The sequence below is a fragment of the Hemiscyllium ocellatum genome, chromosome 1, assembly GCF_020745735.1.
Source record: "Hemiscyllium ocellatum isolate sHemOce1 chromosome 1, sHemOce1.pat.X.cur, whole genome shotgun sequence".
NCBI classification, from domain to species: Eukaryota; Metazoa; Chordata; class Chondrichthyes; order Orectolobiformes; family Hemiscylliidae; genus Hemiscyllium; species Hemiscyllium ocellatum.
Genome location: NC_083401.1, coordinates 158,368,946 through 158,394,211, shown reverse-complemented (window position 1 = coordinate 158,394,211; position 25,266 = coordinate 158,368,946). Strand labels below are relative to the sequence as shown.

The 25,266-nt window shown below is 40.7% G+C and overlaps 1 protein-coding gene across 5 annotated transcripts in view; it reads right to left on the bottom strand.

The window, feature by feature from the left end:
* Positions 1–25,266, bottom strand: part of hhip (hedgehog interacting protein) — a 157,511-nt gene that overhangs the window by 16,317 nt on the left and 115,928 nt on the right. For all 5 annotated transcript variants that reach the window (XM_060827011.1, XM_060827010.1, XM_060827012.1 and 2 more), the window contains one exon: positions 9,506–9,654. In XM_060827011.1, the coding sequence (XP_060682994.1) occupies positions 9,506–9,654 (149 nt within the window). The remainder of the gene's footprint in view (positions 1–9,505; positions 9,655–25,266) is intronic.

Sequence of the window (25,266 nt, the reverse complement as noted above, 5' to 3'; positions counted from 1 at the left end):
TGGCGGTCATCTTTGGTGTGAGAAAGCTCCACCACTACCTTTTAAGGATAGAAATTTGTCAGAGGAGCAGATCACAAACCCCTGCTAGGGCTACTGAAGGAAGACTAGATTAGATTAGATTCCACTACGTTGTGGAAACAGGCCCTTTGGCCCAACCAGTCCACACCGACCCTCCAAAGAGTAACCCCCAGACCCATTCCCCTCTGACTAATGCACCTAACACTAAAACCATTGCTTTTAATGGTCTGGCAAATTCTACCAATAACCTCTCTAGCACTGTAAACATAAACTTGAAAATGTGCAGTCTCACACAGTTGGAAGAAAATTTGGTATTTTTAAAAGAAAACTTTTCTGCATGTCTCATTTTTTCCTGTCATCCCATTTTTTTCTTGTTTTTCACTCTTCATATGATCTTCTACATGTAATTTCCAAATAAATAGACTGTTCAAACTGATTGGAGGAAGAGCATCCCTATTTCTTGTGCTACTCAGGGATGTCATGCTGTCCAATGTCAGATGTCCAATTTCAGCAAGTCTCCAAACAAAAGCACAGTGGGGAAACTGCCAAAGCATCTGCATTGTCACTGACCGCAAGATCTAGTTCAATAAGAACAAGGTTCGTAACTTTACCTTAAGGTTTGCTATCTGATTTCATTTTACAAGTGGTTCAAATATCTTAACTTGCAAAGAGCTCTATTTGGATATCTTGCTGATTCTAATACATTTGGTAGGGGTTTCAATTTCCAAGGTCAGATTTTCATTGTACAGGCTGGAATTCAAGGTGGTTGACTTCCCTATTGGAAACCACTTCCATCGTTAGCCTGCCAGGAAGTAATATATTCTGGAGATTAGGGGCTTAATTTGTCTTGAAGACAGGTCTAGTAGGCAGACCTAAAGTAGCAGTGGAGGTGGGCTGATTCCAATGCAGACAAATTAAGAATTCCTGCCGCAGTTCCCATCTGGTTCCAAATTTATCAGCCTGGATCGTCTGACGAATTAGTAGTGAACATTGGTAAGGCCTCATGTACATGCATTTTAAAAGTAACTCTACATAATTGTAAAATTTGATTGCAATTTCCCATTCCCCTCCCCCAACTTCTTCAAGTGCTTATCTACTCATTAAACCACGCATCACCCACACCAAAATCTCTTTACTCACCTAATGGCCCCTCCCTTGCAACCAATCATCACCCAACCTTCTCACTCAACCACCCCACAGAACCCTAATCTAAACAACACACCAAGCTCCATCCTACTTCCATTCCCCTCCAACCAAACCACCATGCATAAGCCACTTTATAAACATATGAATTCACCAGTTCTATTCTAAAAGCTGGATTTCATCCAAGAGCCCATAAATCCTCAATTAAACAATTTGACTCTTGAGAGCAGCTACGTAAACACAGTTAAACATTTATAAACACACATTACAAAGTTGGATTGTCTCCAGAAGCCCATAAGCTTGCCAAATAAACAATTTGACCTTAGAACCGCTAATCTAAGCAGATCTCTAAATGGACAACATAAAATCAATGGGAAAACTGAAAAGTAAAAAAAGTGAAGGCACGGCTATGAGAAAAGACAGTGGAATGTAACTAATTTGATAGCTCTATCAAATATTCGGCACAAGGAAATCTCTGTATGATTTTGTACATTGTATGATATTTTGTTGCATGACATAGAAATTGCGGTGCAAATTAGTTATAGAGTCATAGTCATAGTCTTGTACAGCATGGAAACAGACCCTTCGGACCAACCCGTCCATGCCGACCAGATATCCCAACCCAATCTAGTCCCACCTGCCAGCACCCAGCCCATATCCCTCCAAATCCTTCCTGTTCATATACCCATCCAAATGCCTCTTAAATGTTGCAATTGTACCACTTCCTCTGGCAGCTCATTCCATACATGTACCACCCTCTGTGTGAAAAGGTTGCCCCTTAGGTCTCTTTTATATCTTTCTACTCTCACCCTAAACCTATGCCCTCTAATTCTGGACTCCCCTACCCCAAGGAAAAGACTTTGTCTATTTACCCTATCCATGCCCCTCATAATTTTGTAAAACTCTATAAGGTCACCCCTCAGCCTCAGACGCTCCAGGGAAAATAGCCCCAGCCTGTTCAGCCTCTCCCTATAGCTCAGATCCTCCAACCCTGGCAACATCCTTGTAAATCTTTTCTGAACCCTTTCAAGTTTACAACTTCTTTATGATCGGAAGGAGACCAGAATTGCACGCAATATTCCAACAGTGGCCTAACCAATATCCTGTACAGCCACAATATGGCCTCCTAAATCCTGTACTCAATACACTGACCAATAAAGGAAAGCATACCAAATGCCTTCTTCACTATCCTATCTACCTGCGACTTCACTTTCAAGGAGCTATGAACCTGCACTCCAAGGTCTCTTCATTCTGCAACCATCCCTAGGACCTTACCATTAAGTGTATAAGTCCTACTAAGATTTGCTTTCCCAAAGTGCAGCACCTTGCATTTGTCTGAATTAAACGCCATCTGCTACTTCTCAGCCCATTGGCCCATCTAGTCAAGATCCTGTTAATCCTCTTCACTGTCCACAACACCTCCAATTTTGGTATAATCTGAAAACTTAGTAACTGTACCTCTTATGCTCGCATCCAAATCATTTATGTAAATGACAAAAAATAGAGGACCCAGCACCGATCCTTGTGGCACTCCACTGGATCACAGGCCTCCAGTCTGAAAAACAACCCTCCATCACCACCCTCTGTCTTCTACCTTTGAGCCAGTTCTGAATCCAAATGGCTAGTTCTCCCTGTAATCCATGAGATCTAATCTTGCTAATGAGTCTCCCATGGGGAATCTTGTCGAACGCCTTACTGAAATCCATATAGATCACATCTACTGCTCTGCCCTCATCAATCCTCTTTGTTGCTTCTTCAAAAAACTCAATCAAGTTTGTGAGACATGATTTCCCACGCACAAAGACATGTTGACTATCCCTAATCAGTATTCTTGTTTCAGAGTAGTGATCCCAAAGGCACTATCACCATTGGTGCCTTAAAGGGCTTGGACAGTGAGAAAAAGAGAGATTGAAGACGATAGAATAGAACATGCCTGTCCAACAGTCAGCCTGTGGGCTACGATGTGGCCTGTCAAGGTGTCTTTTGTGGCCCACCTCACCAATGTTCAAAACCCTGCTAAATGTAACTGGATGATTTTGAAAATAACTGTTCTTCCAATCATGGACCATTTCACTTCTAAGTTTGCTACTGATAGGTTTACTCGTGAGTATATCAGCAGCAAATGTGGGATAGGAATGGTCTGTGACTGGACTAGCAACACAACACAACTGCTTCCATTCAGCACAAAGCCTGGAGGAAAGGTGTGGAATGGGAACGAGGAGACACTACTTGCGGAGGAGGGAAATGGCAGCCAGGATTATGGTTTTGATGGCTTATGAGGTAGATTGAGAGTCGGAGTGCCATGGAAGAGTCGAGTGGGATGTGAATTGAACCATCATAGGAAAGGAGGGTAAAATGAATGTCAGGCCTGTGTGCCTTAACAAAACAAGGAGAAAGTGAGGACTGCAGATGCTGGAGATCAGAGTCGAAAAGTGTTGTGCCGGAAAAGCACATTATCTGAGGAGCAGCAGAGTCAACGTTTCAGGCATAAGCCCTTCAACAGGAATAGCAAAACAACACTGTCACTTGAGCACCATTTTCTTTTTCGTCGTCCCAGCTGTGAGTGATGGAGAGCACTGTTATAGCCCACAGATAGAATTATTTCCAAAGGTGGCACTAGCTTTGTATTTCCTTCCCACCATAAGGAAATAAATTCACGGATTTAATGGCCCTGTAAAGGGCCAGAGAGGAGACTGCTGACAAGGATGACAGGCTATGCCTTTGGTCCCAATGATGACCAGGGACGGATGGGGACAGCATTATCATGAATAGAAGCAATTGCAGCAGTGGCACAGTTTGGAAGTATGGTTAGTGAATGGTTGTTTAGTTGGGTGAGTGGCTGGGTGTGGCTCAGTGGTTAGCACTGTTGCCTCACAGCACCAGGGACCTGGGTTTGATTCTGACCTCGGGCGACTGTCTGTGTGGAGTTTGCACATTCTCCCTGTGTCTGCATGGGTTTGCTCCTGTTTCCTTCCACAATCCAAAGATGTGCAGGTTCAGGTGAATTGGTCATGCTAAATTTTAGGTGCAAAGATAGGTCTGGGTGGTTTAATGTTCGGAGAGTTGGTGTAGACTTGTTGGGCCTAAGGGCCTGTTTTCAAACTGTAGGGAATCTAATCTAATCTAATCAGTGAGTGAGTGATTGCCTGGATGAATGAATAAGTGGTTGATTGGGTGAGTAAACGAGAGATTGGCTGGGAGAGTGAGCAAATGGCTGGCTGACTGAGTGGAAGAGCAAGGGCCTGGCCCTATTTTCATGTAAATCCTACCTTGGAATACATGTAACCAGATGCAAATCAAGATCAGTGTTAGTTAAACCCAACTCCTTTGCTTGCCCTGGTCCTAATCACTTACTTGGTGATCAAAAGTACTTTAGCTGTTCTCAACTTAAAAACATTATTAGTTAGCTATTAGAATAGTTTTTCTCTTTAAACATTTGAATTTCATATATCTGGAGCATTAGTCTGGGTCTCTGGTTTATAAGTTCAGTAACAATGCCACAACACAATTATCCTCTCTCTGCTCTGCTACTTGGTACATTGAAATGGCTATTTTTATTAGTTATTCATTTAAAACGAATTACTCATGGATTGTGGGCATTGCTGAGTCAGCCACTTTCATAGACTATCCCTAGTTACCCATGGGAAGCTGGTGGTGAGCTTGAACCACTGCAGTCTATACAGTGTAGGTACACCCACATGCCTCTAGGTAGGTGGTCCAGAACTCTGACCAAGTGACACTGAAGGAATGGTGGTATGTTTCCAAGTCTGGATGGTGGCTCGGAGGGGAACTTGAGGGTCATAGTGTTCCCTTGTATCTGTTGCTCTTGTCATTAGAATCATGAACTCATATAGCTGAACTAATTCCCGTCCCATTTTTCTGCATTTAGCCCATATCCCTCAAAACCTTTCCTATCCATGTACCTATCCAAATGTCTTTTAAATTTTGTAATTGTACTCACCTCTACCACTTCCTTTGGCAGCTTGTTCCATATTCGCACCATCCTCTGTGTGAAAATGATGTCCCTCAGGTCCCTTTTAAATCTTTCTCCTCTCACCTTAAATCCATGCTCTCTAGTTTTACCTTCCAGATGACAGTGGTCTCAGATTTGGAAGGTGCTGTTTAAACAGCCTTGGTGAATTTCTGAAGTGCATCTTGAAGATAGTAGACATGGCTGCTTTTGATCATCAGTGGGCAGAATGGATGTTAATGGGTATGATGCCAAGCTAGCAGGCTGCTTTGAACTGGATGGAGTCAATGTTGTTGGAGTGTCATTGGATCTACACTCATCCAGGCAAGTGGGGAGTACTCTATCACATTCCTTATTTTTGCCTTTAGATGGTAGACAGGCTTGGGAGAGTCAGAGATGAGTTACTCATTGCAGAATCCTTGCGTTTGATCTGTTCTTGATGGAACTTGCCATGGAACTTACATGATTAATCCAGTTCATTTCAAATTGTTCACTTATTGTTACGGAAATGTTTCACTGAAATTTATACTTACTGCTGTTCAAAACCTCAGCTTTCTGAAATGTACTCCCCTAATCCAGTGAAACAGAAAATGAATTGCCACTCCCTTCACCCTCAATGCAAGAAGGTTGGACAACCCTGGGATAAAAAGACTGGATGTCAGAGTGGGGGGCGGAATTTGGGTACAGATGAAATTATGGTAGGATTGGAGGCAGAATTACGGTCAAGTGGCAGTTACCTGAGACTTCTTGACTCTTCATATCTGCACATTTTGGTGAGCTCGTTTCAAAAAGCTTCCTGACTGATACACAGCTAATAGGCGACTCCAAGATATTTGCCGACTGAAGTCAGTTTTAACTTTTCTCGGGTGGGAATCAAATCGGCATTCGGCCCATATTTGCATTGGTAAAGCACTTAATGCCTATTTCAGGCATGAGTCATATATGATGACATTGTGCACACACCTCCTGCTCACTATAGTGCGGGCTTTAGCAAGCACATTGGTGCCTGGTAAAAAGGCACTACCTGGTCAAACTTCTAGGCATTTGATTCCATGAACAGGCAACTGCCCAGCCTGAAGCTACCTTGTTAACTATAACATTTCAGATGAATTACATTATTTAGACTATTACACTATTAATTACAATTAATACAAAATCTGTAGGCGCAGAGGGCTGCTGGCATGAGTTCCAGAACTTTCAGGTAAACTCAGATTATGAATTAGGTGCCCAGCCACTTAAATATTTTCACATGCTTAAAGAAACGTATTTTGTTACAAATCAACCTTGAGGTAATCTTAATGGGATGTGCTGGGAAAGGTCCAGATGAGAGTCTCCTAGTTTCTTATCTTCAAAGTGCTGAATCGAAATTGAGACTTGCACAATACACTATATTGTGCTATTTTCCTGTATTATTTCAGAATTATGGCTTCCATAACTTTTGAAGGGATGTGGGATATTAGTAGGAACTGTTTTTACCAGAGTTCACCAGAATAAACCCAACTAGAGGAATAAATCTAAAAGATGAACCACTTTGTCTCTTACAATGCCTTGATAATATGAAAAAAAAGGATTTTTATGCTCTTCAACAATGGAAGGACATTGCTTTAGCAATGAGTGTACTCAGTTGGGCACCTTAACCCAGAAAATTTAACTTGATGCAGATTATGGTCAACGTTGCATCAATAAACAGCAGTTCTACAGTGGGACACGATATAAACTCGGAAGTACTATGGGCTCGTGAGAAAGATATGACAATAATCAACGGTGATTTTAATATGCATTTCGACAACATTACTCAAATTGGCAAGGATTGCATTGAGAAGGAGTTCATTGAATGCGATAGAGATTGTTTTTTGGAGCAATATGTTGGGAACCAACCAGGGACCAGGCTATTCTGGATTTAGTGTTGTGAAATGAAGTGGGAATAATTAATGGTCTCAGAGTAAAAGGTCCTCTTGGCAAGAGTGATCATAACGTGCTAGGATTTCAAATTCAGTTTGAGTGCAAGAAACTGGTGTCCCACACTAATGTTCTGGAGTGAAACTAAGGCAATTACATAGGCAGATTTGGCCATGTAGTAGTGGACAGGAAGACTAAAAGGCAGAACAGTTGATGAGTAGTAACAGATGTTTGAGGAAATACTTAATTCCTTCCAACTAAAATATATTCGAGAGAGGAAGAAAGATTGGAAGAGGGGGAAAATATCCATGGTGAAAGTGAGGACTGCGGATGCTGGAGATTAGAGTCAAGATTAGAGTAGTGCTGGAAAAACACAGCAGGTCAGGCAGCATCTGAGGAGCAGGAAAATCAACGTTTCGGGCAGGAACCCTTCAAATATCCATGGCTAAGCAAGGAAGTTAAAGATAACAAGAGCAAAAACTAAGGCATACCATATACAAAGGCTAGTGACAGACTAAAGATTATGAAAGAATGCTCGTGCAATATATAAGTGGATATCAAAAGCTTATATAAGTATATAAAAAGGGTGGGAGCAGCTGAAGCACATATTGGTCTGTTTGACAATGAAACTGGGGAATTAATATTGGGGAAAGCAGAATAGCAAAGACAATGGTTATACTGTTTCAAAATTTGCTCAATGCAGGAAAGGTTCCACTGCATTGGAAAAAATGCAAATATAATACTCTTTTTAAATAGGAGGGAAGCAGAAAGTAGGAAACTATAGACCATTTAGTTTAACATCTGCCATTGGGGAATTATTAGCATCCGTCATTAAGGAAATAATAAAAGGACATTTGGAAAGTCAAAACACAATGCAATGTATTGTTTATAAGGGGCAATCATGCTTGACTAATTTGTTAGAGATCGTTGAAAATGTAACATACAAAGTGAATAATAGGAATCTTGTAGAAGCAGTATATCTAGACTTTCAAAGGTATTTGATAAGGTGCTGCACAAAAAGATTAATACACAAGGTACGATCACGTAGTGTTGGGGTAATTTATTTGCTTGGACAAAAGATTGGCTAACCAATAGAAAGCAGCAAGTTGGGATAAATAGATCTTTTTTTCTGGTTGGCAAGATGCAACTAGTGGGGTGCCACAGGGTTCAGTCATAGAGTCACATAGCATGGAAACAGGCCCTTTAGTCCAACCAGTCCATGCCAAACATAATCCCAAACTAAACTAGTCCCACCCACCTACTCCTGGCCCATATCCATCCAAATATTTCCCATTCATGTTCTCATGCAAATGTATTTTAAATATTGTAATTGTACCCATAGCCACCCCTTAGTCAGGAAGTTCATTTCACAAACAAACCACCCTCTGTGTAAAAGGTTTGCGCTTCATGTCTTTTTTATATCTCTCTCATCTCATCTTAAAAATGTGCCCCATAGTTTTGAAATCTCCCAACCAAGGGAAAAGACAACTACCATTAGCCCTATCTGTACCCCTCATTATTTTATAAACTTCTACAATGTTGCCTCTCAACATCCTACACTCCAGTGAAAAAAAGTCCCAGCCTATCCAGCCTTTCTTATAACTCAAACCGTATCTACCCAGCAACATCGTGATAAATCTTTTCTGAACCCTCTCCAGCTTAATGATATCCTTCCTATAACTGGGTGACCAGAACTGGACACAGTTTTCCAGAAGAGGCCTCACCAATGTCCTGTACAACCTCAATATGACTTCCCAACTCCTGTATCCTAAGGAGAAAGTGAGGACTGCAGATGCTGGAGATCAGAGTCAAAAAGTGTGGCACTGGAAAATCACAGCCTTCTGAGGAGCAGGAGAGTAGATGTTTCGAGCATAAACCCTTCATCAATACTTCCTAACTTTGCATTGAAAGGATTTTTCTTTCATTTTTCTCAAAATCCCATTTCTTTCAGGTCTTCATTGGAAAATGTGATAATTCACATAGCTGAAGAAACTACCTCAGTTGTGGCCATCAGTTGGAGAAACCTTCTGACAGTGACTACAAATTTTTGCTGAACAAAATGATGCTTTAGAATTTTACGTTAAACCTATGTAATAAAACTGAAGTCAATGACTATCAGGCTCTGTTTGCTGCTTTGCGTCAGTAGTCTGACACCAAGAAGTGAGGTGATCATGTAGGTTTCCTAAAGAAACTGAATAAAAGATACATGCACTGGATGAAAATCCAGAAGGACATAGGTGTTACTCATGTGTTCTTTCACTGAGTATGGTTATGTGATTTTTAAAAAAATGCCAGAATATAAATGGTTTGATTCAAATAAATGATACGTAATTATTGCGGAACACTAATAATGTAACTGACTTAATTTTTGCTTACAAATTGTTCAGATATAAAAGTTTGTTTTATAGCATTACGCCATTCTTTCGGTCTATAATATATTACATTTTTTTCAAAAATGTAAGAGAACCTACTTACCCACTCTGCAGAACTCTCCCTCCCAGCCTGGACTACAGCAGCATTTTCCTGTTGGAGTACAATGTCCATTCCTACAGAGATGGGAGCATTCTGATGCTACTGGCTGTGGAGGCTGCACTGATCTCTTACATTCTTCTGGAACATTAGCTCTATTTTAAAATAAAGAAATGCCAAACATTTATGCTATTTGGCTGAAAAGTGAGCTGTGTTATACCTCCACTGGTTTGTTAGATTATGTTGACGCAGACAATTCAATCACTTGGATCAACCAATAGTGTGCTTACTATGTTTTAAATGTAAAATTTAATTTCAATAATAAAATCATAATTTAAATAGAAAACATCAGAGCCTAGAAATTACACTGTTCAAGATTCACAAAGAGACACTACATTTGCAAGACCTTATTTTGTCTGCCATTTCAACTTAAGAGTTTAAGCAATTTATTTCAAATATATTAATTTTGTGTGCTTTCATACAGTGATATTTCTAGATCTAAACACTTTTACCCAGATATCTTTTGCTGCTTAACTTTAAATACATTTAACAGACTAACTCTTGTTCTTCATACTTCAAGAATTGAAAGAAGTAACCCTAATACTCTAGGCCTTAGCTACAAAGGACAATATCCCTATCGCCATGGTGACCTTTTCTTTTAGTGTGACTAAATTTCGGACCTGTAGACATGCAATTCATGATCCTTCTGTTCCTTTACACTTCTCAGTATCCAACTTATTTTTTAACTTTCGTTGTCTTTTCCAAATGCATTACCTTATATTTCCCCAGATGAAATTCCATTTTGTCATTTTCCATCCACCTGACCAATCATTGTTATCTTCCTTTAGTCAATGGCTTTCTTCCTCATTATTAATCTGATGACCAATTTTCACACTATGTGCAAACTTCTGAATCAGGCCTCTTATAGATCTAATCATCAATGGCAAGGGGCCCAGAATTCAGCCTTGCAAAACCCTCCACAAAACAGCCTTCCAATTACAACAATAACTTACTGCCACTGAATCAATTTTAGATCCTACTTCTTATTTCCTCTTAGACCACATTAGCTTTTAATTTATTGACCAGTCTGCCATATGGACCCTTGTCAGATGCCTTGTTAAGATCCAGGTACGATACATCAAACTTGCAACATGTAAACAGTCCCAGAAGAAACGGCAAAGGAGTCCTGCCAATGGTAGAGATGGTGACAAAAGTGACATTACAGAAGGAGGGGTCCCACCCAGTTTCATTGATGCCTCCCTGGAGGCACTGCTCCAGGCCAAAATGGCTCCCACACCAGCTCATCAAAGCAAGAAGGTATGGACAGAGACTGCTGATAACCTGAGCAGCCATGGGTGATCTCATTTAATGTGGCTCCATCTCTGATCAATGACCTGATGTGCTCCAGCAAGCGGAGTACAATGCTTACTATTAAGTTTAGAGGCTTAAATGTGATACAGGCTTAAATGTCGTCACATGACAGCTACAATACTGTGAATATTTCGTTCTGTTATCGAAGGAAAGGTATAGTGGCATTGGAGTAGACCAGAGAAGGTTCACTGGTTTGATTCTGGATATGCGTGAACTTTCTTACAAGAAGAGATCGAGTAGGTTGGACTTGTACTCAATGGAGTTTAGAAGAATGACAGGAGTCTTACTGAAGCATATATTCTTAGGGGAAAGGTTGCTTCCCTTGTGCAAGAGTGTAGAACCAGAATAATCCAAGGATATGTGGTCACCTATTTAAGGCAGAGAAGGTAGTCAATCTGTGGAAAACTTAACTGCAAAGAACTGTTGAGGCAGAGTTGTTAAGTATATTCCCAGTTCAGTTAGATTTTTAACGAGTAAAGGACCAAAGGTTATGGGAATAAGGCAGGAAAATGGCTTTGAGAATTAATATATCGGCATGATCTCCTTGAATGGATAAGCCGACTCACTGGGCCAAATGACCCAGTTCTACCCCAACATCATATGGTAGCTGCTGCTGGTCATGATACACACTTGAGGCAAGGCCCATTGTGGATCCCAGGTCAGAGTGAATGATATCAAGGGTTTGCGTTGCTCACATGGGGAAAGTGGTTTGACAGCAAAGACAACGAAGTGACTCAGCAAAAATCCCATCACCTCCAGAAGAATCCATTAGTAACACTACATATTTTTTTTCATGTGCTCCCCCACCTGCATGCTGAGCTCCTTCCTCACTCATGACTCGATCAATACCATTAGCAATGCAATGGAACCCTTAAGTGGACATTACTTATGGACTTTACTGGGGTGAAGATGGGAAGGAAGCAGAATTCTGACTCACCACCCTCTTGATTTATTACATGTCACCTGATATCAAACTTGCGAAAGGGGAGGCACGGAATCCTGCCCAGTGAATTTAATAGATATAAAACTGTTGTGAATCACTGGATGCTCTTTTATCATGATATATTCTCTTTTTATGGAAGTCTGGATGAGTTGCTTCCATTCCATCTCCCTGGCTCTGAGATAGCTGATAAATTGGAGTCAAAGGCTGGCAGGAAAAATGGTTACTAAATAATGGTTAGCCTTTCATAAAGAGATAGGACACAGTCAAGGCATATTCTAACAAATAGGAAAAGTAAAGCAAATAAATTTGTAGCTCCCTGGGTGATAAATGAAATAGGGATTTAGATGAAAAAGAAAATCTGTGCTCACAATACTTACAATATAGCACAAATATAAAACCAATATCATAAGGATTTATACAACCTAGAGCTAGGCTGAATGTGATAGATTCAGAGAGATGAGAGAACAACCAAAAGATGCCAAGAAAGAGTATGAAAATTAACTGACGTGAAAAGGAATGCTACAGTCTTTTATAACATATAAGGATTCTGGGTAATCCAAGATGGAGGACGGGAAAAATTTCTGGATATAACAGCTTCTCCTTTTTTGATGTATTTTAGGTGTTGGAAGTGAATTCCTCAAATTCCAGGCGCAGCAATTACTGTTTTATATGCTGTTGCATTGTTTTGGAACTTTGGAGAAAAAAAGTCAAAACAACAGCACTTTTAAAAGGGAGAAGAACAGACTAAGGAAGCACATGGTGAGGTCAGTGCAGGAGAGAGGGGGGGGGGGGGAGACAGTGTGTGTGTGTGAGAGAGAGAGAGAGAGAGAGAGAGACAAACCCACATTGCTAACTGATAGAGTTAGTAGTTACTGCCTTTGCTGTTGAATTCATGAGTCGCTGGACACTGGAGTGCCATCTGGGAAAATTAAAAAACAGTGAACTTCACAACTGATCTCGGAGGAACCTGTCTGGGAGCAGTCACAGCACAGAAGGAGAAAAGTGGATTTTAAGCGCGACCTTAAAATAAGTCTGCAGTAGTGAGTACAGTGGGTTGTTTCTTGATTATGTTTTATTGAGCTATGTCTCTTGAATAAACTTAAAATATAAGCTATAAGTATTAATATAACCTGGAGCAGTATTTTGTATAAGAATAAGACAGTTCTATTTTCTGAGTCTGTAGGTTGAAAGATGTAAAAATGGCCTTTAGTAGAGTGATAGAGTGTAAAAATGTGTTGCTGGAAAAGCGCAGCAAGTGAGGCAGCATCAAAGGAGCAGGAGAATCGACATTTCGGGCATAAGCCCTTCTTCAGGAAGGGCTGCGCTTTTCCAGCAACACATTTTTAAGCTCTGATCTCCAGCATCTGCAGTCCTCACTTCCTTTTATTAGAGTGATATGCTCTTCTTGTCGGATGTGGGAGTTTAGAGAGAGTTTACGGGTTACTGCAGAATATATCTGCAATAAATGCCGTTGGTTGCGAATCCTATCAGATCGAATGGATCAGTTGGAGCAGCAATTAGAGACAATGAGAAATTTACAGGAGCAAGGGGATGTGATGGATGGCAGTTATAGGAAGGGGGGGGGGAAGTCTCAGATACAGTCACATAGATGGGTTAACTCCAGGAAAGGTAAGAGAGGTAGGCAGGTAGTGTAAGAGTCTTCTGCAATCCCCATTTCAAACAAGTATGCTGTTTTGGAAAATGTAGGGGGTGATGGATTCTCAGGGGAATGTAGTATGAACAGATAGGTTTCTGGTATTGAGACTGGCTCTAATGTAATGAGAGGTTCCAAGCTATCGATTGTGTTAGGGGACTCTCTAATCTGAGGTACAGACAGATGTTTCTGTGGCCAGCAGTGAAAAATCAAAATGGTGTGTTGCTTCCCTGGTGCTAGGATCAAGGATGTCTCAGAGAGGGTGCAGAATGTTCTCAATGGGGAGAGGGACCAGCAGGAGGCAGTGTGCGCATTGGAAACAACGACATAGGAAGGGAAAAGGTTGAGATTCTGAAGGGAGATTACAGAGAATTAGGCAGGAATTTAAAAAGGAGGTCCTCGAGAGTAAGAATATCTGGATTATTACGGGTGCTATGAGCTAGTGAGAACAGGAATAAGAGGATAGAGCAGATGAATGCATGGCTGAGGAGCTGGTGTACAGGAGAAGGATTCATATTTTTGGATTGTTGGAAGTTGTTTTGGGGTAGAAGTGACCTGTACAAGAAGGATGGATTGCACCTAAATTGGAAGGGGAGTAATATACTGGCAGGGGGATTTGCTAGAGCTGCTCATGAGGATTTAAACTAGTAAGGTGCAGGGGTGGGACCCAGGGAGATAGTGAGGAAAGAGATCAATCTGAGACTGGTACAATTGAGAACAGAAGTGTGTCAAATAGTCAGGGCAGGCAGGGGCAAGGTAGGACTAATAAATTAAACTGCATTTATTTCAATACAAGGGGCCTAACAGGGAAGGCAGATGAACGTAGGGCATGGTTAGGAACATGGGACTGGGATATCATAGCAATTACAGAAACATTGCTCAGGGATGGGCAGGACTGGCAGCTTAATGTTCCAGGATACAAATGCTACAGAAAGGATAGAAAGGGAGGCAAGGGGGGGGGGGGGGGTGCATTTTTGATAAGGGATATTCCCAGAAATACATCCAGGGAAGTTATCTGGGTGGAACTGAGAAATAAGAAAGGGATGATCACCTTATTGGGATTGTATTATAGACTCCCTAATAGTCAGATGGAAATTAAGAAGCAAATTTGTAAGGAGATCTCAGTTATCTGTAAGAATAATAGGGTGGTTATGGTAGGGCATTTTAACTTTCCAAACATAGACTGGGACTGTCATAGTGTTAAGGGTTTAGATGGAGAGGAATTTGTCAAGTGTGTACAAGAAAATGTTCTGATTCAGTATGTGGATGTACCTAATAGAGAAGGTGCAAAACTTGACCTACTCTTGGGAAATAAGGCAGGGCAGGTGACTGAGGTGTCAGTGAGGGAGCACTTTGGGGCCAGCAACCATAGTTCTATTAGTTTTAAAATAGTGATGGAAAAGGATAGACCAGATCTAAAAGTTGAAGTTCTAAATTGGACAAAGGCAAATTTTGACAGTATGAGGCAAGAACTTTCAAAAGCTGATTGGGGGCAGATGTTTGCAGGTAAAGGGACGGCTGGAAAATGGGAAGCCTTCAGAAATGAGATAACGAGAATCCAGAGAAAGTATATTCTTGTTCATGTGAAAGGAAAGACTGGTAGGTATAGGGAATGATGGATAACTAAAGAAATTGAGGGTTTGGTTAAGAAAAAGAAGGAAGCATATGTCAGGTAGAGACAGGATAGATCGAGTGAATCCTTAGAAGTGTATAAAGGCAATAGGAGTATACTTAAGAGGGAAATCAGAAGACATGAGATAGATTTGTCAAATAGAGTTAAGGAGAATCCAGTGGGTTTTAATAAATATATTAAGGACAAAAGCGTAACTAGGGAGAGAATAGGGCCAATTAATGGTCAGGAAGGCGGCCTTTGTGTGGAGCTGGAGGAAATGGAGCAGTATTTTGCATAAGTTTTTTACTGTGGAGAAGGACATGGAAGATATAGACTGTAGGGAAATAGATGGTGACATCTTGAAAAATGTCCATATTGCAGAGCAGGAAGTGCTGGATGTCTTGAAACGCATAAAAGTGTATAAATCCCCAGGACCTGATCAGATGTACCCTAGGACTCTGTTGGAAGTTAGGGAAGTGATTGCTGGGCCTCTTACTGAGTTATTTGTACCAGCGATAGTAACAGGTGAGGTCCCGGAAGACTGAAGGTTGGCTAACGTGGTGCCACTGTTTAAGAAAGGTGGTAAAGACAAGCCAGGGAACTACAGACCAGTGAGCCTGATGTCAGTGGTGGGCAAGTTATTGGAGGGAATCCTGAGGGACAGGATGTACATTTATTTGGAAAGCCAAGAACTGATTAGGGATATTCAACATGGCTTTGTGCATGGGAAATCATGTCTCACAAACTTGATTGATTTTTTTGAAGTAGTAATAAAGAGGATTGACGAGGGCATAGTGATGGACGTGATCTACATGGACTTCAGTAGGGCGTTTGACAAGGTTCCCCATGGGAGACTGGTTAGCAAGGTTCGATCTCATGGAATACAGGGAGAACTAGCCATTTGGATACAGAACTGGCTCGAAGAAAGAAGACAGAGGGTGGTGGTGGAGGGTTGTTTTTCAGACTGGAGGCCTGTGACCAGTGGAGTGTCATAAGGATCGGTGCTGGATCCACTACTTTTCGTCATTTATACAAATGATTTGGATGTGAGCATAAGAGGTATAGTTCATAAGTTTGCTGATGACACCAAAATTGGAGGTATTGTGGACAACAAAGAAGGTTACCTCAGAGTATAACGGGATCTTGACCAGATGGGCCAATGGGCTGAGAAGTGGCAGATGAAGTTTAATTTAGATAAATGTGAGGTGCTGCATTTTGGGAAAGCAAATCTTAGCAGGACTTATACACTTAATGTAAGGTCCTAGGGAGTGTTGCTCAACAGAAAGACTTTGGAGTGCAGGTTCATAGCTCTTTGAAAGTGGAATCGCAGTAGATAGGATAGTGAAGAAGGCGTTTGGTATGCTTTCCTTTAGTGGTCAGAATATTGAGTACAGGGGCTGGGAGGTCATGTTGTGGCTGTACAGGACATTGGTTAGGCCACTGTTGGAATATTGCATGCAATTCTGGTCTCCTTCCTATCGGAAAGATGTTGTGAAACTTGAAAGGGTTCAGAAAAGATCTGCAAGGATTTTGCCAGGGTTGGAAGATTTGAGCTGTAGGAAGAGGCTGAACAGGCTGGGGCTGTTTTCCCTGGAGCATTGAAGGCTGAGGGGTGACCTTATAGTGGTCTATAAAATTATGAGGGGCATGGATAGGATAAATAGACAGAGTATTTTCCCTGAGGTGGGGGAGTCCAGAACTAGAGGGCATAGGTTTAGGGTGAGAGGGGAAAGATATCTAAGAGACCTAAGGGGCAACTTTTTCACTCAGTAGGTGGTACGTGTATGGAATGAGCTGCCAGAGGAAGTGGTGGAGATTGGTACAATTGCAACATTTAAAAGGCATCTAGATGGGCATATGAATCGGAAGGATTTGGAGGGATATGGGCCAGGTGTTGGCAGGTGGGACTAGATTGTGTTGGGATATCTGGTCGGCACGGACGGGTTGGACCAAAGAGTCTGTTTGTGTGCTGTACATCTCTATGACTCTATGGTTCCAAATCATCAGTAAAGTAGAATTAAAAAGGCAAGTGTGGTTCATGAGGAGCATTACTGAGGTATGAAATGAACTTAAACTTCTGAGTTTAATAAAGAAGACGCTATCAAGATCCTGGTGAAAGAAGAGATCATTCAGACACTGAAGTATTTAAAATTTATGAAGAGGAGGTATCAGAGGCTGTCTGGACTTAAAATTTATAAGACGCCTAAACTGGATGAGGTGCATCCAAGTAGAGGTTGCTGAGGCGTTGGCTCACAAGGAAAGGAAATAGGACAAAAAAATTCCAACTCAGTGCAAAACTAATTGACTGGTCAACTATCAGTGTTCCACTATCAACTTCTTTACCAAAAAAAAATCTGATTAACTGGCAGTTCTTGTGATCCAACAATACTAGAACTAAATAGCTGATCTTTTAACTTTTATCTGTTTTTGGACTCACTTCTTATTTCTCATCTCAGTGTGTTATTACTCTTCCTTTACACATTTAGTCATTAATAAACTCACTTCTTTGCTAAATCAAGAAAGCCTTATTAAATTAGCTCCTTTTAAAACAAATTCATTTGGTCTGGGAGACAGGCATCTATAATCTATAAAGGCATCCATTTTAAATTAGCCATGTTGCAACTAACTGAGAGGATGGGTGAACAATGAAGCAAAGCCATTTAGTTTCTCTGCACCTGTGAGCTTAACGATGTGGGGTATTCATCTGGAACTGGATTAACTTGGGCAAATTGCCTGGGGTCTGGTCATAGCGTTAACTAGCTGAGCACTTTCACCATTTTTGCTTAAATTTAAGGGAATGAGATTGCTGGTTTTCATGAAAGGCTAACCAGGGAACCACTGATTGCAGAAGGAATTAAAAAGATTGCCATCCTGTTGGAAAAGGTCAAAAAAGACACCTAGGCAAAAAAATTCACCAGCTTGCTAAGTCTGGGGAAGAAACCTGGCTTCTTCAGGGGTAATTAGCTCCTTTCAAATGCAATGCTGGTCTGAAGGACAATTATGAGATAGGGATTCAATTACCAGACATATTGTTTTATTTTGCTGAATTTCACCAGGGTAAGGGTGCTGGAGCTTTAAGAGTGCTGACCTTGCATCTATATTTTGTGGTGGGAAACCTTAAACTCACTGTGGGACCCCCACCTCTCAGTGAAGAAAGCCCTATCCTTGCCAGCTGCTGATTAATCTGATTAACTGGCAGTTCTTGTGATCCAACAATGCTAGAACTAAATAGCTGACACCGCTAGGATTTCAAACTATCCCATGAAGAAGGCAGCATAGACACTGGTCTCAGGCAAGTCCGGGAATTATGAACATGGAGAGATTAGGCATCCTAGGAAGAGGTAGGAAGGTGCAGGGAGGAGGCAAAAAAGTGGTGGTACAATATTTTGCGGTGGTGGGTCGGGCGGGGGAGTTTCTTAATTAGGTTAGCACTGTTAGATTCTTAATTGCACATTAGTTGGCTGGGGGAGAGGGTGGGGTTAAAATCCAATTCCTTATTTCTCTTTTCGCAAGGAGATTCGTTGGCTGGTGAATCCAGGCAAAATTTAGTTTTTGAACTTGCTGTAATGCAATAGAGTTTAATTATTTGTCTATGGTCTTGTCTCACTGGGTGTTCTAGTCCAGTTGTGAAAGATTGGAGAATCACAAGGATAGAAGCTTGAAAGATATAACCTGCTCATTGCATTACAAATGACTAAGAATGTTATACTTCTAGTTTAAGCAATTTTAAAATTATATACTGGTCAGTTTAGGCACTTTTCTAAGTCTAAGGCACTTGGATCGATTTATTGTAGTGACCAACACTGTTGCGCCTGAGAATATCCAAGACAAATCCAGAATTTGGCACAATGTACTGCTACACAAATCAAACATTTCCAAATTAGGGCCAAATTAATACCTCTACATACTATTGGCTTATACCCAGTAGAGACTGGATTTAGACAGGCGACTATAATTTTAATTAGGACCCTTATTAGATAGCAAACAGACATTCATCTGATCAATCTAGACTGGATTTGAACACCAGAGGTGAATTGTTAATGTTTACCTCACTGTTCTGCCTAGTCTATGCTCAAATAGCCCATTTGTACTCAATGGGAATGGCATTAATCAACACTTATTGAGAAAATATTGAACAAATGCCCAAGCTTAGGAAAGTAGTCACTGTAAGTAATTTGAACAATTACACCAACACTAATCTTGTTTAGGTAAGGTACTGGAAAAGATTTTTAAACAAGCAACTTTCTTTCTTTTTGAATTTCTGTATCAAAAGAAAATTGAAAGAATAATGCATTATCGCATTTCATCTGGTGTCAGAACGTTGTGATTGAAACAAACATAAGCTTAGTACTGTACCGACATTTTCTGACCCATAGCCTTTAACAGCTCTGAAAACATTTGAAAAATGACACCCAGTGTTCTTTGCATCAATGACAATAGCTCAGAGGTCAGTACAACTACTAAACAGTTTGTATTACTGTCAGGGTGGCCTTGAAAACAACACCTGTTGCACACGTACTTGAACAAACAGCTGGGTCAACAGGCATCAAGGGAATTTATCAGCGTAACATCTATCACAGAAGAGGGCACAGAGAATTTACTACTGTTCTCTAAAGTTGGTTGAACAGTTTGAAAAGTTGAAATGCACACAAATTATTAAAGCTCTTAAGGGAATGGTTCATGCGTGTGGCTGGGTAATTGAGATAAGCAATCTATGGCAATATTATGCTCACTGGCCAAATTAAACAAAACACTGTGCTAATTTTAGTATGTAATTCCTTGCAAAGAATGATGTTAATTCACAAGAAAGAGTGAATAGCCAAATGTTATATACAACATAAAAGATGCCTTAAAACAGTCATGACAAAATAGTATATTTTACTACAACTTAAAAGGCAGACACAATTGGGAGTACTCCAACCGGTCGTCCACTGGGGAAAATGACTGAGTAAACATTCAAAAACAGGAGTCACTTTCATTCAGTCGATGCTGCACATTGTGTTAATCACATCACCCCTTAACCCATCATAGTCGGCTGGTGCATTGTGAGGTCCCAGTGTAACCTTCAAGATATTTCAGCTCAAGACCACCCCGCTAGTTTGGACAACATGATCATAAAACCAAGGTCAGACGAGTCAGTTCCTTGAAATCAGATACAAATACTGTAACAGGCGCAACTAACTCAGTTCAAGAAACTAAATCACTGAACCTAATGTGAAAAGATTTGTTAAGTTTGCAGACATGATAGCAACAGCACAACATTGATCTAGCTGTAACTGTGTTCTGAACTAATAATAATTTCTTTGGTTTGAAGGATATATAAACTTCTTCATGACTAAGATTAAACGATGATGGTTTACTTACTTATGCAATCTTTTAATTATCCAATTTGCATCTACATAAAGCTTTTAACATGGCAAATATCCCAAAATGGTTCACAGGGGCATTGTTAAATAAAATTTGACACAGAGGCACAAAAGGAGATATTGGTACAGGTGCCCAAAGGGTTGATCAGAAAAAGGTGGAGTGGAGCATCTTAAAGGAGGGAAAGAAATGTTAGAGATTTATGGAGGATATTCCAGAAATTCAGGCCTGGGTATCTGAAGGGAAAAACATTAATAATGGAGCAAAGGAAATTGGGAAGCACAAGAAATCTGATTGGAAGAGCACAAAAATCTTGGACAGATGTCGGGCTCGAGAAGATTTCAGGGATAGGCAGAGGCAAGAGTCAAGGAAAGAACTGAAAACAAGAATAAGAATTTTAAACATCGATGTGGTTAGACTGGGAGCCAATGAAAATCAACAGTGTTGCAGTGATTGGTGATTAGGACTCCATGTGAGTCAGAACACAGGCAGCAGAGTTCAAGTTTTATCAGGAAGCATTTTGCATTATAGCTCCTTATGAACCAATTCAAAAAATGGCTTTGTCTCACAAGTTTGGTTCAGATTTTTCCACATGATAAGTATTAACGCTGCTTGTTATTTTTGAATCATTGGGTCTTTACAGCATGGAAAAAAGTCCTTTGGCCGATGTTGTCCAGATTTGATATCAAACATTCATCTATTCTAATCTTTCAGCATTTGACTCATGACCTTGGATGCCATGAGATTTCAATTCTGTGATAGTTTTTAATTCACAGTGAGAAAACTTTGCATTTGAAAAACACATGTAGTATAGCATTAAGTGGTGGAGGATGTTTTATTCATGTGGTGCCAATCAAGCGGGCTGCTTTGACCAGGATAATGTCAAGCTTCTTGAGTGTTGTTGGAGTTGCACCCATCCAGGCAAGTGGGGAGTATTCCATCACATTCCTGACCTGTAAATGATGGACGGGCTTTGGAAAGTCAGGAGGTGAGTTACTTGCCACAGTATTACTTGCCTATGACCTGCACTTGTAGCCACTGTGTTTATGTGGTGAGTCCAGTTGAGTTTCTGGTCAATGGTAATCCCCAGGGTGTGGTAATGAGGAATTCAATGATGGTAACACCATTGAATTTCAAGGGATGGTGATTAGATCGTCTCTTTTGGAGATGGTCATTGCCTGGCATTTGTGCGATGAGAATGTTACTTGCCACTTGGTGCTCTGATGAAGAGTCATCTAGACTCAACATGTTAGCTTGCTCTATCTCCATAGATGCTGCCTGAGCCACTGAGATTTTCAGTATTTTTTGTTGTAGGTACAAATTGCAGCATCTGCAGTAGTTTGCTCCTTATTTGCTAGTTGCCAGCCCAAGTCTGGATATTGTCCAGATCTGTTCCATTTGCACATGGACTGCTTCAGCATCTGAAGAGTAATGAATGGTGCTGAACATTGTTCAATTATCAGTAAATATTCTCACTTCTGACCTTATAATGGAGACAAAGTCATTGATAAAGCAGCTGAAGATTGTTGGGTCTAGGACACTATCCTGAGGAACTCCTGCAGAGATGTCTTGGAGCTGAGATGACTGACCTTCAACAACCACAACCTATGCAGCAGGTATGACTCCAACTGGCGAAGAATTTGCCCCCGATATCCACTGATTCCAGTTTTGCTAGGGCTCCTTGAGACCACACTTGGACAAATGTAGCCATGATATCGAGGGCTGTCACTCTCTCTTCCCTCCCCTCAGTTGGTCTAGGTTAATGAGCTCTGAGACAGTTCTGACACCAGGGTCAACAATGGTGCTGGAAGGTTGCCCAGCATAAAGTTTTTGATGAAATGAAGCAACTCCTGGTCTCATTAGGAATTCTAACACAATATTAATCACATTTACCAACCACAGGAGCAACTGGTGCATTTGTGTTACTGATAACACGGAACTAGATACGAGTGTAATTGATGAGGAGGATGTAAAGAGGTTTCAGGGTGGTTTATACAGGTCGAATGAGTGGACAAATACATGGCAGTTACAGTTTAACATGAATAACTGTGAAGTTGTTCTCTTTAGTAGGAACAATTGAATTTGAAAGAATTATTGAAATGGTGATGGATTGGGAAATCAGATGAACAAAGGGATCTTCAGTGTCTTTGTACAATGGACATAGCAAATCTAACAGGTTTTGGAAGAAGTTGGGTATAGATCAAACTGTAAATAAAGGAGTTCATGTAGCAATTTACATGGACTTTTAGCAGCATTACTGTGGGCAAGACAACAAGAGTTAGACGCCAATAAATCAGCCTGCATATTCCAGAGGTCCACTTACTGTTTTCTCCCTAGGGTCAGTGTTCCTCTTCACTCAGTCCTGAAATCACCCTTCCTCACCGTCCAAACCCACTCCAACCCCCTTCCTGCTTAATTATCCCCGGTTCTATTGCCATTGCAAAGGGCAATTCCAACTGACGCTAGATCCCCACACATCTTCTGAAATCCCCAGGAAGGGGATTTTCCCCAGGCTAGGGGAGTCCAAAACTAGAAGGCGTAAGTCTAAAGTGAGACAGGAAAGATTTAAAAGGGAACCTGAGCAGCAACCTTTTCACAGAGGGTGATGTGTATATGGAATGAGCTGCCAGAGGAAGTGGTAGAGGTGGGTACAATTACAACATTGAAAAGGATGGGGATATGAATAGGAAAGATTTACAGGGATATTGGCCAAACACAGGCAAATGGGAATAGATCATAGGAACCCTGGTTAACATGGACACGTTGGACTGAAGGTTCTGTTTCCTTGCTGTATGTCTCTATGCTTTTTGATGCCCCATGACCAAAGAACCTTTGAACTTAATTCTGTCCATTTATGATTTTCAATGCATTTATGAGTGTGCACACATAAATCCCTAAATGGAAATAAATATTTGTATAGTACTTTTATGACTTCCCAAGCACTTCAGTCAATGCAGTACTTCTGAAATGTAGTTACTGGTTGCAATGTGAAGGAACTGATTGAATGATACATCTCAGCCTCCTCTGTAGGTGCCCATATTATAGATGTTAGTCTTCAGACAACTTGATTCACTCAATGTGAATTGTTGAACACATGGAATACAACAAAGTCTATGTGCCCTGACAATATTCTCACTGTAGTGTTGAAACTTAGCTCCAGAACAAACTACATGTAACCAAATTGTTTCAATGTAGCTGCAGCACTAACATTTACCGTACAGTTTAGCAAATTGCATGAGGTGCCTTTTCCCCAGTAAGCAAGACAAATCCAGTCTAGTTAATTGTCACCCTTTTGGTTTATTCTCAAAAATCAAGGAAGTGATGAAAGGTGTCAGCAACATTGCTATCAAGTGTTATTTTACCCACTTATAACCCCGTAAATGATGGTTAGTTTGAGTTCTGCCAGGGAAATTCAGCTCTTGGTCTACTTCAACAAGGATGGGCACAACTGTTGAAATCGAGAAGTGAGACACCTTTGATGTCAAGTTAGCATTTGACAAAGAGTGGCATTAAGCAGCTCGAGTAAAATTGAAGAAAATAGAAATAAAGAGATTTTTAAATGCACAGAGAGACAAACAGGGAGGTCAGATTCCACAGAATACTGGGGAACTCAGTGACTGAGGGAAATAATAGTTATGTCATTTCACGAAGGAGTGGTCTAAAAGAGTAAACAAGAGACAACCTAGGAGTTGGGGTTTAAAGGTATTAATTGAGTATGCAGATAGATGAACTTTCTTGATCTTTTTTATTTTAAACTAGGACAATAATTTAAGCTAAAACCAAGGAGATAATAATATTGAACTAAATTTATAGCATATTAGTAATGTCATAAACTTTAACTATAAATAATGTTTGGGTAATATTTCAAAACCTGAAAGCCCAAATAATTAAATATCATACCATAGAGAAAGTATGCCGGTGATGCTTTAGACCTAGAGCACGTGATTAGCAGTGGATACCTGTGTAGAATCCTGGAAACGTTAGGCATTGCAAAGTATTAGGCATGAAATCAGTCACATGGATTTTTTTTTCTAGTAGGCAGTCACATGTATTAGATACTTCAGATTTAGTCCATGGTCAGAAAAAAAGGTGTGTGACTATATGTGAAGAAGGATAAGGATTTAGCAAAAAACACTGGAGGAGCTTCAGCCATTACACACATCTAACAAGCACAAGATCTTTGCAGCCTGTATCGATAATACTGGGTACTACAGAGAGGATGAGCAAACTGACCAGAGTACTGTGGTTCATGGGACCATTCAAGTTGAGGAACAAAAAGGAATGCTATAGTCGTAGATGGGGAGTACCATTCTCTGCAATTGACAGCATGTATTCCAAAAGCTATGTTGCCTGCTTAGTGCCAGGGTTAAGGATATTCTCTTGGTTTGGAGAGGAAGCTGGAGTTAAAGGGGAAGGATCCAGTTGTCATGGTCCAACAACATATGTAGGGTAAGAAAGAGGTTCTGTTAAGGAAGCATGAGAAGTCAGCTGTAAAGGGTTTAAACAGCTGAATGAGCTACTAAGTTCTTATTTCCTAAAACATGTCTAGATCTTGAAAATTACTGCATGGTTTCTCACAGCAGTGTCCTCAGACCAACTAGCTTCACTTGTTTCATCGGTGACCATCCCTCCATCATACGCTTAGAAATGATGTGCTTCCTGATAATTGCGATGTTTGCCTTCACCTGCAACTTATTCAATACTGAAGCAGTCGAAGCCAAGTGCCAGTGACAATTGGTGACCATGATCAGTGTTAGCTGAATAACTGAGAAAGGCAAATGGGCTTATGATGCTGGAGGGCTAATAGGAGACCCTCCATCACT